Source organism: Gorilla gorilla, chromosome 5 (assembly GCF_029281585.2).
Source record: "Gorilla gorilla gorilla isolate KB3781 chromosome 5, NHGRI_mGorGor1-v2.1_pri, whole genome shotgun sequence".
Lineage (NCBI taxonomy): Eukaryota > Metazoa > Chordata > Mammalia > Primates > Hominidae > Gorilla > Gorilla gorilla.
This window is the reverse complement of record NC_073229.2, coordinates 142,341,288-142,353,823: the sequence shown is the minus strand read 5'-3', so window position 1 is coordinate 142,353,823 and position 12,536 is coordinate 142,341,288. Positions and strand designations below refer to the sequence as shown.

General features: G+C 39.4%; 1 protein-coding gene across 3 annotated transcripts in view; it reads right to left on the bottom strand.

Moving 5' to 3' along the window:
• Positions 1 to 12,536, bottom strand: part of SLC35F1 (solute carrier family 35 member F1) — a 411,934-nt gene that overhangs the window by 158,699 nt on the left and 240,699 nt on the right. For all 3 annotated transcript variants that reach the window (XM_063707817.1, XM_031012534.2, XM_055391937.2), the window contains one exon: positions 4,643 to 4,818. In XM_063707817.1, the coding sequence (XP_063563887.1) occupies positions 4,643 to 4,818 (176 nt within the window). The remainder of the gene's footprint in view (positions 1 to 4,642; positions 4,819 to 12,536) is intronic.

Here is a 12,536-nt window from a genome sequence, read left to right as displayed (position 1 = left end):
ACAAAGTTGTATTTCTGAAGGTCTTCGTTATGAACAGTAAGCATTTTTTTTTTTTTTTTTTTTTGAGACAGAGTCTCGGTCTATGGCCCAGGCTGGAGTGCAGTGGCGCGATCTCTGCTCACTGCAAGCTCTGCCTCCCGAGTTCACGCCATTCTCCTGCCTCAGTCTCCCAAGTAGCTGGGACTACAGGCGCCTGCCACCACGCCCAGCTATTTTTTTTGTATTTTTAGTAGAAACGGGGTTTCACCATGTTAGCCAGGATGATCTCGATTTTCCGACCTCGTGGTCTGCCCGCCTTGGCCTCCCAAAGTGCTGGGATTACAGGCATGAGCCACCATGCCCGGCCAAGCATTTTAAAAAAATTTTAGAACCATCTGGAAGAACACCTAGCTCCAACTATAAAGAGGGCTAGACTTAAAATTTGCTCAACTGGATATGATATTTTGTAAGGAAGATAGTACCCAAATTTTTGTAGGAATCAATTAATAATCAAGGGCAAACTCAACTCCAATTCATTTTGGAACTTACAGTGGAGCCTGCTGCTTCAGAGTCTTTGATCATGACTCCAGTGAAATTTTGATAGGGAGAATTCAGTTTGACTTTGAAGTCAAATTTAAGCAAGGCTTTCATAATAACCTCACCCTTAATGCTCTTGAAAGGTTTCTTGCATTTAGCACATTGTTTTAAATGTGACAATCATTAAATTTTAGAAGATACATGATTAAAACTATAAAAAAAGATTTGTTTAAAAATGTATTTCTGAGTCTAACTTCATGCTGTTAGGTGGCCCAGAGTGGCAACACGTGGCTCAGACCTAACCTGCAGCTCTCGGAGAGGTGAGAAAGGAGAACTTGTGACTATGAGACTCTCCCTTGCACACACCACACTTTCCATCCTTCCCTCTTTGTTGTTCATTCTTTCCCAAATTTTCAGGTGCCTGACTAGAAAGATTAGTATGTCTCCAGAACATAGTACTGAATCAGCCTATAGAAAATTAATGTAATTATTATGTTCATTTCCAGATGTTAGCTTAATGCCAGCCTATTAAAACTTCTAAAGATGAAGCTTAAAACAAATAATCATTCTGAGGAAACACCCAAATGAAGACATGCCAGCAAACTTAGTGAGGATCTGAGGCAATGGTAAAAATCTCCAGAGGGTATTTTAGAAATTGATTCTCTCCATCACAGACTGGTATCGGCAGTCAGAATTTCCCTAGCCCTCTTCAGACTTTTCTTTCTAAAGAGCCTCCAAATTCCTTGCTGCTCCTAGTCCTTAGCCTCTTTCCATTGGTCTTTCTTCTTGTCCACCTCCAACCCTCTCCTTAAATCGTCTATGACATCCTTGTGATGGTTAATGAATGTCAACTTGATTGGATTGAAGGATAAAAAGTATTGTTCCTGGGTGTGTCTCTGAGGGTGTTGCCAAAGGAGGTTAACATTTGAGTCAGTAAGCTGGGAGACTCAGACCCACCCTCAATCTGGGTGGGCACCATCTAATCAGCTGCCAGCACAGCTGGGATAAAAGCAGGCAGAGGAACGTGGAAGGACTAGACTGGCTGAGTTTTCTGGCCTCCATCTTTCTCCCATGCTGAATGCTCCCTGCCCTCAAACATCAGACTTCAAGTTCTTCAGCTTTTGGATTCTTGGACTTATACCAGTGATTTGCCAGGAGCTTTGGGGACTTCGGCCACAGACTGAAGGCTGCACTGTTGGCTTCCCTACTTTTGAGGTTTTGGGATTCGGACTGGCTTCCTTGCTCCTCAGCTTGCAGACGGCCTATTGTGGGACTTCACCTTGTGATCATGAGTCAATACTCCTTAATAAACTCCCTTTCATATATACATCTATCCTGTTAGTCCTGCGGCTCTAGAGAACCCTGACTAATACAGTCCTCCTAACCGCACAGTGGTATCTCACTACATCTTACACCGAGGGCTGGTTTCCTATTCAGGGTTTTGAAATTCAAAGGAAAAAAACCTCTCCTTTTGTTCAAAAGGGTCTCCGCTCCCTCCTCCTGCCTTCCCTGCACCTCACAAGGAGAGGCAGGGTGGGCCCTGAAGCCACACTGCCCTCACAGCCCTGCGTTGGATGGGCCTCTACTCCTTGCTCTCCTATATCCTCAAGCAGTTTCCTGGGCTGTCAGAGCCTTGGTATTCTCATTTATAAAATTTTGGATAATCATACCTATTTCCTTGGATAGATGGAATAAAAAGGATAATTTACATACACGATGGCTGGTGCATTATAAAGGCTCAATAGATGGTACTGTAATTATTAACTCTAGGCATTTTACTACATTTCATCTTCTAAGCTTTTTTAGCCTCTACCTATAAATTACTGGTATGGTTGAAATAATTCTCCCTGCCCTTTAGAATGGCTTAACTTTTTTTTCCTGATTCAAGTTTTTGTTAAATCCCTGGATTCCTGAAAAGTGAGATGTACAAGAACTCAAAGACTAAATACAGTGTACCATCTTGCAGTATAGTTTCAGAAAATTTTTAAATCTACCTATAAGCTGGAAGCCCCGCGCTTCAAGTTGTCCTGCCTTACTGGACCAAACCAATGTATTTCTTATTTTATTTTATTTTTTATTATACTTTCAGTTCTAGGGTACATGTGCACAACGTGCAGGTTTGATACATAGGTATACATGTGCCATGTTGGTTTGCCATCAACTCGTCATTTACATTAGATATTTTCCCTAATGCTATCCCTCCCCCAGCCCCTCAACCCCCAACAGGCCCTGGTGTGTGATGTTCCCCACCCTGTGTCCAAGTGATCTCATTGTTCAATTCCCACCTATGAGTGAGAACATGCGGTATTTGCAAACCAATGTATTTCTTAAATGATTGAAGTCTCATGTCTCCCTAAAATGTATTAAATATAAAACCAAGCTGCACCCCGACCACCTTGGGCACATGTTCTCAGGCCCTCCTGAGGGCTGTGTTAGGGGCCATGGTCACTCATATTTGGCTCAGAATAAATTTCTTCAAATATTTTATGCAGTTTCATGCTTTTTTTTTTTTTGACACTTAGATAACACATTTACATCATTCAAAACTATTAGCTTCCAAATCGCACTCAGGAAACATAGCTGAGATTCAATGTCAATAACTTTGGTGGCCTGAGATTTTATTCTTAAAATAATAACGACTATTGATGTTAAACTTTAAAAAACAAGCACTGATAGCACCAATTTTTGAGAAGTAAATAAAATTAGCTTCTACAATACTTTAAACAAATTAAAATTAAACTGGAATTCAGTCTCAACTTGTTCATATTTATTCCTCCTATGAGATGAAGTCCAGTATTGGTCAAATCATTATAATTAAGCATTATTATTCTGGACAGTAATCCCAATAAATAAATGTAAAAATTAAATACTGATAGTCTTATACATGTTTCCTAAAAGTGTGACTATTAAAATTGATGTACACAGCTATACATATGTCCTTATCTATTATTAATGTATATAATGGTCTCCAAATGTATTAATGATTTTTTTCAATGCACATTTTACAGCTGACAGCTACTATTTTGGGGAAAATTGATGGCTATTTCTGACATAGATAAAAGTGTTTACACCTTGTGCTAACCATTTTGTGCTGCTATAATGAATAACATATTCCATAATACCTGAGACTGCACAATTTATAAAGAACAGAGATTTGTTTCTTATGGTTCTGGAGGCTGGGAAGTCCAAGGTCAAAGGGCTCACATCTGGTGAGGGCCTTTTTGCGGCATCCTCACATGGCAGACAGGCACAAGAGCACATATGAGAGAGCAGGAGAGGGCAAGAGGGGGACCAAACCCACATTTAGCTGATGGCATTAATCCCATGATAATGGCATTAATCCATTCAGGAGGGTGAAGCCCTCATGGCCTAGTAACATCTTACTTAATACTCCCACCTCTTAATATTGTCACAGTGGCAATTACATTTCAACATGAGTTTTGGAGGGGACATTCAAACCACAGCACACTGGATTCAGTGGCATATTATATGACTCTGAATCATCCCCTCCAGGGATGCACCCTGAGGTTTTTCAACTGCAACTGGCCCTTAAAAAAAGGTTTTCTTGCATTGGCTCTTGGAGGACTTGTTTTATTTCTTTAATTATTTCAAGTTTAAAATAATTTCACATCTCATCTCACCATTTGTGGTAGTTTTATTTTTTTCTTTTTCTGTGATGTTATTAATAGAGTTGTCTGTGTTTACAATTTGTATCTTTCTTGTGTCACTTTCCCACAGAACATATATTTGTCTGCAGTTCCCTTGGATTTCTCAGAGCAAGCATTATTTAGAATATCTGCATCAGGCCTGTTCCAAGTTCCAGGGAAAAACTCATTTAATTCCACTGAGAGGGTAGAAGTAATGTTAACAGGGATTCAAAAAGTGAGCAATTGTACAGTTTTGCCTATACATGCAGTTCCCACTTCTTGCTGAATTCATATGATTAATTTTCTTTGTGATTTATTCACTCATTTTGTTTACTGTATTACTGCAAAATAGAAAAGTAAGATCTGGGGTTTTCAATGATCTTAACTGATGCTTAAGTGACAAAACGTTATCTGGTCATGGCTCATCTTTTCTTTAGGTGTTTGTAAAAGCTATATTCCTGGTGTTTTTGTGAGCTTACCTTGTCTGACGGCTAGTGTGGTGGTATAGACCAAGAAGAGAAGAATGTAATTGAGGAAACTCTGGAAGACTGGTGTGTTGGCGTGGAAATCTTCTGACAGATACTTGCTAGTCAAGCCAATTCCACAAATAAGGAGGGATAACACCTGGCCCAGGGCCACAGAGATTAACATCTCCCTGAGAAATAAAGGAAAAAAAAAAAACAGCAAAGGTCAGCAGGAAGCCCATTAAAACAATAGCAATTAAAACTTTTTGAGCACTGGTAGCATGCGCTGGATTAAGTGCAATTAAATATTATTCCCTTTAGTCCATCAAAGCAATCCCTTGAGGAAGGTGCAATGATTACTGAGATTTTACAGAGGAGGAAACCAAAACTTAGAGTGGTTAAGGAGTTTGCTCACAGTCATGTAACTAGGAAGTGGCAAAACTGGAATTTGAGACCAAATCTCTCCGAAAAAGCCTGGCTTCTAGCTACTGACCTCTGGGTGCCAATGGTAGTGGGAAGGGGGTGGGGAAAGAACATCATCTTCATGCTCACCATAGTATTAATGAAATATTTAGTGATGGTGACATCATCTTCATGCTCACCATAGTATTAATGAAATATTTAGTGATGGTGACATCATCTTCATGCTCACCATAGTATTAATGAAATATTTAGTGATGGTGAGAAAGTACCTGAACACTGACTAGAAGGGACCATATTCCCGCCTCATCCTCAGGTTCTCGTACCAATAAAGGGAGACTCTTTTCTTTATAGATTGAAATCCCAGATCCAGAAACCCCCAGGTGAAGGGGCTACGCAAATCCCTGAAAACCAGAAGGACCATCTGCTGTCCATTCCCAGACTCTAGAACTCAGTTTGCTCTAGGAAGCTTTGATGAGCATTAGGTGTCTGCTGTCTTCTGCTCAAGTTACAATTGCCTACACACTAAAACTGCTATTCGTGAAAGAGATTCAGTACTGTGGTGGTGTAAGACAACCTTTCAAATTATGCCAACTTATTTTTTGTGGCTTTTTTCATAGGCGCTGCCCCTATAGACCTCTGTAGCAGGGACTACAGGCAAGGGTCAAGGCGTTCATTTTGCATAGAAATAAAATGCCTTCGCAAGCTTTATGGTCACATACACCCACATGCTTTTACACAGAAAAAGCCCCTGCAAATACAAAGTGTATTTCTGCCCTCCCTGAAAGTCGCATCTGACTTGTCTGGTGTATTTATAGAAACAGTAATATAATAGAAGCAAGCAGTAGTATTTCTTTCATTGAAAGTTTTATTTTATTTTTAATTGACATAATAATGGTACATATTTATGTAATACAGTCTCATGTTTCGATACATGTTCACATTGTATAATAATCAAAGCAGAACAATTGTCAGATCAAAAATTTATCATTTCTTTGTGGTGAGCACATTCAAAATCTTCTAGCTCTTTTGGAATATACAATACATTATTGTTAACTATATCACTCTAGTTTGTAATGCAGTATGATTTCTAAACAAAAAGCTTTAGGCCAAGGATTTGCGGTGTTACATATTTACTCCCCCATAACAGATGTGAGTCCATTTTTCTGGAATGAGCACAGAGTCCTGGGCAGTACTTTGGTTGTATTTTGCTTTAAAAAAGAAAAAACATCAGCTATATTTTGTTCATTCCATCTGCTTCCATGAGGAGGAAAAGTTGTGGTAAGGCATGTGGGCATGCAGAGAAGAATTTTCTGAGGTTAACCTATTTCCAGGTACCAGCTCCTGACCTCTGAATTCAATCTCTATAAAGAAGCCAAAGACATACTTTTAAACACCCATGTTTAAAATGTCAGTATGCTGCTTAAAATCTTACAATAGTTCCCCACAGAATGCAGAGATCTATAAGGTCTGTGGTAGAACATCTGCAAAGATGCCTGCTGACATAGCCTTTACACTCCTGCTGCTCTGCCAAAGGGAGGCAGGGGTCTCTCTCTCCTTTTCTGGAAGCTGAGCTGGTCTTGTGACTTCCTCTGACCAACAGAATGTGGGGGAGGGGATGTCATGTGACTTCTGGGCCTAAGCCTTACAAAGCTCTACAGCTTCCATTTTCTGCCCTCATAAAATATAGCTTCCATGTACTTCAGGTTTGAGAGACCACGTGGAAAAAAGAGAAATCCAGCCAGGCATCACTGTCCTGACATGTGAGTGAGGCTTCTGGATTCTCCTGCCCCAGTCAAACCATGCCAACATATGCCACCATGGAGCAGAGATGAACCACCCCGAAAGATTGCTGCCTAATTGAAGAACTGTAAGAAATAATACATGAGGCTGTTTTAGGGCACGTAGATGTACAATGGTTTGTTACAAGGCCAACAAATAACTGAAATCATGTCCTAAACGCTCTCCCTCCATTCCCACTACCTCTGGAACCTGACCCTCTGTTTCCCTTATTCCTCCTCCATGAAGCACTTTCAGGCTTACAGAGCTACTTGCACTTCAGCAGGGAGATATGGTCTTCTGTGTCTGCATTCCCTTGTATAAGTTATTATTTCCAAAAAGTTCATTGCACCTTTGCCCATCTGATTCTTACGTATCTTTCAAGATTTGGCTTCTATGTCACTCCCTTTGAGAAGTGTTCCGTCTTCTCTTCCCTGGAATGCATCTCTTTGTTACTTCTATCTCATTGTATTGAAACTAATGCCTTTATACCTCTCGCCTCAGCTGGACTGTGATGCCTGTACCATGTTCTTCACTGTATCTACAGCCAGGCAGTACCATTCAGAGGAAGTAGAAAATAGAGGGATTCAAAGACAGTGCAGAGGAGGCGTAGGCAACAAGAAACAGTTTATTGAAATAAAGGGGGTGATTAATAAAAGAAAGAAAGAAAGGTAGAGGTAAAAAGGAGTACCAGAATTAACTCAAACGATTTTAAAGGCCAGGCGCAGTGGCTCACACCTGTAATCCCAACACTCTGGGAGGCTAAGGCAGGAAGATCACTTGAATCCAGGAGTTCAAGACCAGCCTGGACAACATAGTGAGTCTTCATTTCTACAAAAAATTAAAAAAATTACCCAGGTGTGATGGTGCATGTCTGTAGTCCCAGCTCCTTGGGAGACTGAGGCAGGAGGATTGCTTGGTCTTGGGAGGTCAAGGCTGCAAGTGAGCCATGATTCCACCATTGTACTCAAGCCTGGGCTACAGAGGAAGACCCCACCTCTTATAAAAAATTAAAGGTTTTTAAGACTGCCTAAGATAAGTATAATATCTACTGACAAAAATAATGATAAGGAGCTGGTTTTAGTGGAGAAACAATACATATTTTAGGTATATTGAACTTGAGTTGCCAGATGAACTTCCAAATGATCCAGCAGCATTAGTAGCATGGGATCAGAGTGGGATAGGGAGGTCAACCAGGAGATAAATATGCAGAGGTTATACTCATAAAAGTGATGGTGAAAATACTGGAAATGGATAATATCCCCAAGAAAGGGAGAGTAGGAGAGAAAGTAAGAGAGCCTTGGGAAATATCTTTGTGGAATCCCAAGGTTGGAGGTGGGTGAGGGAGAAGAAGCACATCACTGGAGTTGGAAGTGGTTAGAAGGCTAAGAGGAAGAGCAAGAGAGTTTTTTGGTGTTAAGGAAACCAAAAGGAAAGAGACATTCACGGATTGAATAGCTGTAATACTGAATTTTGCTTAGAGGGTAGAGAGAATGAGGACTGACAAGACATAATTTGTAGTCACTGCCATCCTTTAAGAGTTTTGGTTGAGTGGAGAATAACAGCCATATTGGTGTCATGAAAACCAAGAGAACAGAGAGTTTCATGGAGGGGATAGCTAGTAGTGACTAAGTGAAAAGGAAATGGTGAGAAATTAGAGATGTTGACTTTGCAGAATTTTGAAGAATTCAAAAAATTCATGGAAGGAATTTGATATAGTCACCATGTAACATAATATCAATGATAGTTAAAATAATAATGTTTAAAATGATTTAAAAATTAATTTAGCTTATCCTATCACTGGGTCATTCTTGATTATTTGCATAATAACTTACATTCCTAAATAGAAGAAATATGAATAGAGTTACAACTAATATATAAGAGTTGTTCTTGATGCTGAGTATGTCTCCTGGAGAATGCTGTGTATGGAGTGCATCTCTTTGGGACAAGAAGGGTGAAAATTATTGCCATGACATGGATTCCTGCAGTTCTATAAATTACAACTATAGTGTTCAAAACTTCGGCAATATGCTATGCCTTTCCTGAACAAAATCACACCACAAATAAATGACAGATTAGTTATATAAGAGAATACAATTTTAGTCTTTCTTATGTATACGCGCCAATATAGTATAAAATAGCATTCTATATGTCACACACTATGCATGCAAAGATGAACAAGACACAGTCCTTGTCACTGGGGAGCTACAAAACTAAGATTTGGGAGCTAGGTCCTCAAATAACTTAGTACAAAATGGAGCCGATTAAGCTAAAACAACAATAATAATTCATATTTAGTAAGTTCTTACTATGTGCCAAGCCATGAGCTTAGACTTACACATACTATCTTAGTTAATCCTCATAAAAACTTTATAAGGCAGCTATTATTACTGTTTGATTTTATAGATAAGTTAACTGATGCTTAGAGAAGTTACGCAAGCAGCCCAAGGTCACAGAGCTAACAAGGGGAAGAGTTTGGATGCAAACTAGGTTATGTGGTTCCGAATCTCAACTTTTTAATTATTATGCTATACTACTATTTTGGTGGCAAAAATATACTGTGTGCCCTGATTGAGTGCAAGAACTTACAGCTAGAAACCTAAGTGGTTGGTTTCCAGAAATACTCTAGAGGAGTTAAAGACAAAAACAAGTCTGAGACTGACCCTCTGATGAAAACTCTTCCATCAAGATATCTGTAATGTGTGCCTTTCAACAAGAGGTCAATGCAAATATATTCTTCTTTCTTCAGTCAAACAAAACATCAAGTCTGCTGTATTCAATTTCTGCTTTTAATTAATGGCCATGTCATTCAGCTGCTGCTGGTGTGATTTGATGGAGAATACAAATTATGGTTTTATTCGTCATGCTAATGAGCACGACATGTAAAACCGGAAGGAATGAAAGGAACCTTTTATCAGATTAGTTCATGAGTCTTTTTCCTACTGCAGGGAGCTAGATATTGTAGCTATTGCAGCCTGCACATCTGAGCTAGTTCCTGGAGTCACCAAATAAATCAGTAAATAAAAATAGAAATAAACCTAAATGCCTAAATGTTGACACTCTGCTAACTATACCCCCTACCCTGCCATCTTGCCCTGATCAAATTCTCTTTTGTTCTCTATTAGCACAGGAGAAATCCATTTGGTGATGTGTTGTACAAAAATGTTCTCCCTCCTCTCTCTGCCTTAGGATCTCTTTAGTTCATTTACTGTTGCCCTATCCCTTCTAAATATTTTTTCCTTAGATAACTGCTATGGTAGATCTGTGGTCCTTTCACCTAACTCCTCATGGCCTTATGACAATGTCTTCTTCAGAGACCCTCTATTTAGCCACTCCCTGCTCCCAAGGGTGAGGCAAGTGTCCTCACCTGCATTTCCCTATCACTATTTGCACTCACCATATTGTGTAGCTCATAAGCTCCTGAAAAGAAGGAAATGTATTTTATTCTTTTCTGTTGCTAGTGCCTTGAGGACTGCTGGACAGAAAGAAAACAGATGCTCAATAAACACAGGATGAAAGAGTGAACAAATTTATGAGTAAACAAATATCTGCAAATGAAAATGGCAAAGTCTTAGATTTGGAAGATGGTTGCTTATCTTACCTTGAAAAACTACTAGCTCTGAAAGACAAAAATCATGTTGTTTTTTACTGTATTCCATCTGCCAGTTAGACATTGAGATTAATAAGCTATTTTCTGGTGCTTTTCAGAACAAGCCTGGTAAGGTGCTATCTTGCAAAAATGATGCTAAATATGGTGCCGGTTGGAATTTTGCACAGCGAGCTGTAGGTTATTCATGTAGTATATGGAATAACACACCAGATGCATTCTAACATAAGAAACATAGTTCCTATAATTTCAGTGGCAGAAATGGAGAGGAGACTATGACACACATTTTCATCTTCTTTGTTTATGCATTTAAAAGGACATCCTATCCACTTTAAACTCAGAATGACTAGACAATGAAAAATGCATGAGTCTCAAGAAAAATAGTGCTGCTGGAAGCTAAATACCTGTTATAATACAGCTTGTATTCATAAAGACTGACATAACCATTACCACCGGCACTTCGTTCTGTTAAAGAAACAGACTTTAGAATTTTCAGAGTAAACTTGTGTTACAAATTAGATATTCAAAATAGTAAGATTTAAAATAAAGCATAAACTTAATCTTGTTTTCTTCTCTTAGTTATAAGAATACATTCTTTTAAAAGGTATGAAGAATTTCAACATAGTGTTACATAATCATATTGCTTTGTAATTCTTTGCCACAAAAGTGAAACAATTATGTTATCATCTTGAATTACAGCACATCAACTTTTCTGTGGCGACATCTTCATTCTGATAACTATTCTCAGGAAAGTCATGTCAGATCTGAGTCAGCATATGAATTCAAACATGCATACATAATGAACACCTAAGTATACTGCCTGGACTAAAATCAATACCCCTTGAAAGTGGGAGAAGCATGTTCTACCATGTTCTTTGACAAGATTCTTGTTTGCAGAAGTTAGGCCATTGACTTCTATAAGCTCTTTGCTGAAAGGATTTTATCACATTCAAGCATTAATTAGACTTATATGTAAGAAGATTATTAGGCAAGAAGAAAATATACACCTCCAGAAATTTACCATTAATTGGGTTTCTTTGCCTCACATTCTGCATTCATGGACTTGAATCTGTTCTTTGGCTCCATGATATCCATTTTGTTTTTCTAATTAGGTAAGAGAAACCAAGTAAGACTCAAGGAAGTGCTTTAAACATAATGTTTTACTGGCACTAAGTGTAGGAGATTTTTGAGACTGGTGTGAGAGGAGCGGTCACAGATGCTCATGGATGCTGTATGTTTTATGTTTACAGAAGTAACATAGAAAACTGAAAAGGCTCCCAGCTACTCGGGAGGCACCAAATAGGGAGCTGGAAGCCCCTGACTCCATGAGTTCCACTAACTAAGCTCCGTGATTGCGCATATCTCTCACTCTGGGTTTGGGCTTCTTCATGTAAAATAAGGATATGATGATTGACACGTGTGTATGACACTTCTTATGCTCCCTTTCAATATTCATCCTTTTGATCTCACCTATCTCCAGTGTCTCTCAGCACTTACTCCAACTCCAGTGGTTGCTGCCATGACCAACTCTGCATAGGCTATAACCAACATTATGTGGGCACAACCCAGGGGCCCTGTGTCCCCTGTTTCCGATGCCCAGGCTGTGTATCTTATGCCTTCTTTCCTGGGGATTCTCAGTTGATACAGAGGACCAGATCCTGCAGGAACCTGTTTCATGCCCACTCATGAGCAACTGGAACGTGCAGGGGAATTACTGCACCTGACCAGTAGGAAACTCTAGCAGACAGACACATTCTTCCTTCTTTTTCCTCCACACAGAGTGCACTGTGAAGAAGTCATTTATACAGACTCTGAAGATGGCCCTGACTCACAAGGTTCTCAGTGTGTACCCTGCACCCCTGTGCTGTGTCTCCCTCTTTGCCTTCCTCAATCCTGCTCCTTGCGATTGTATGTCTTAATAAAGTAGAACATACAAGCCTCTATCTGTCTTCTACAGGACTCAGGCTAACATAATGAGCTTTATGTTTTCTTCTACTCCACAATTCAGACTTACTTTTAGAAGATACTGATCTGTGTACATCAACTCTTGGAATTTGTATCTTTGATCCTAAAGTCTATTCCTTTTGTGAATTTGATTAAACT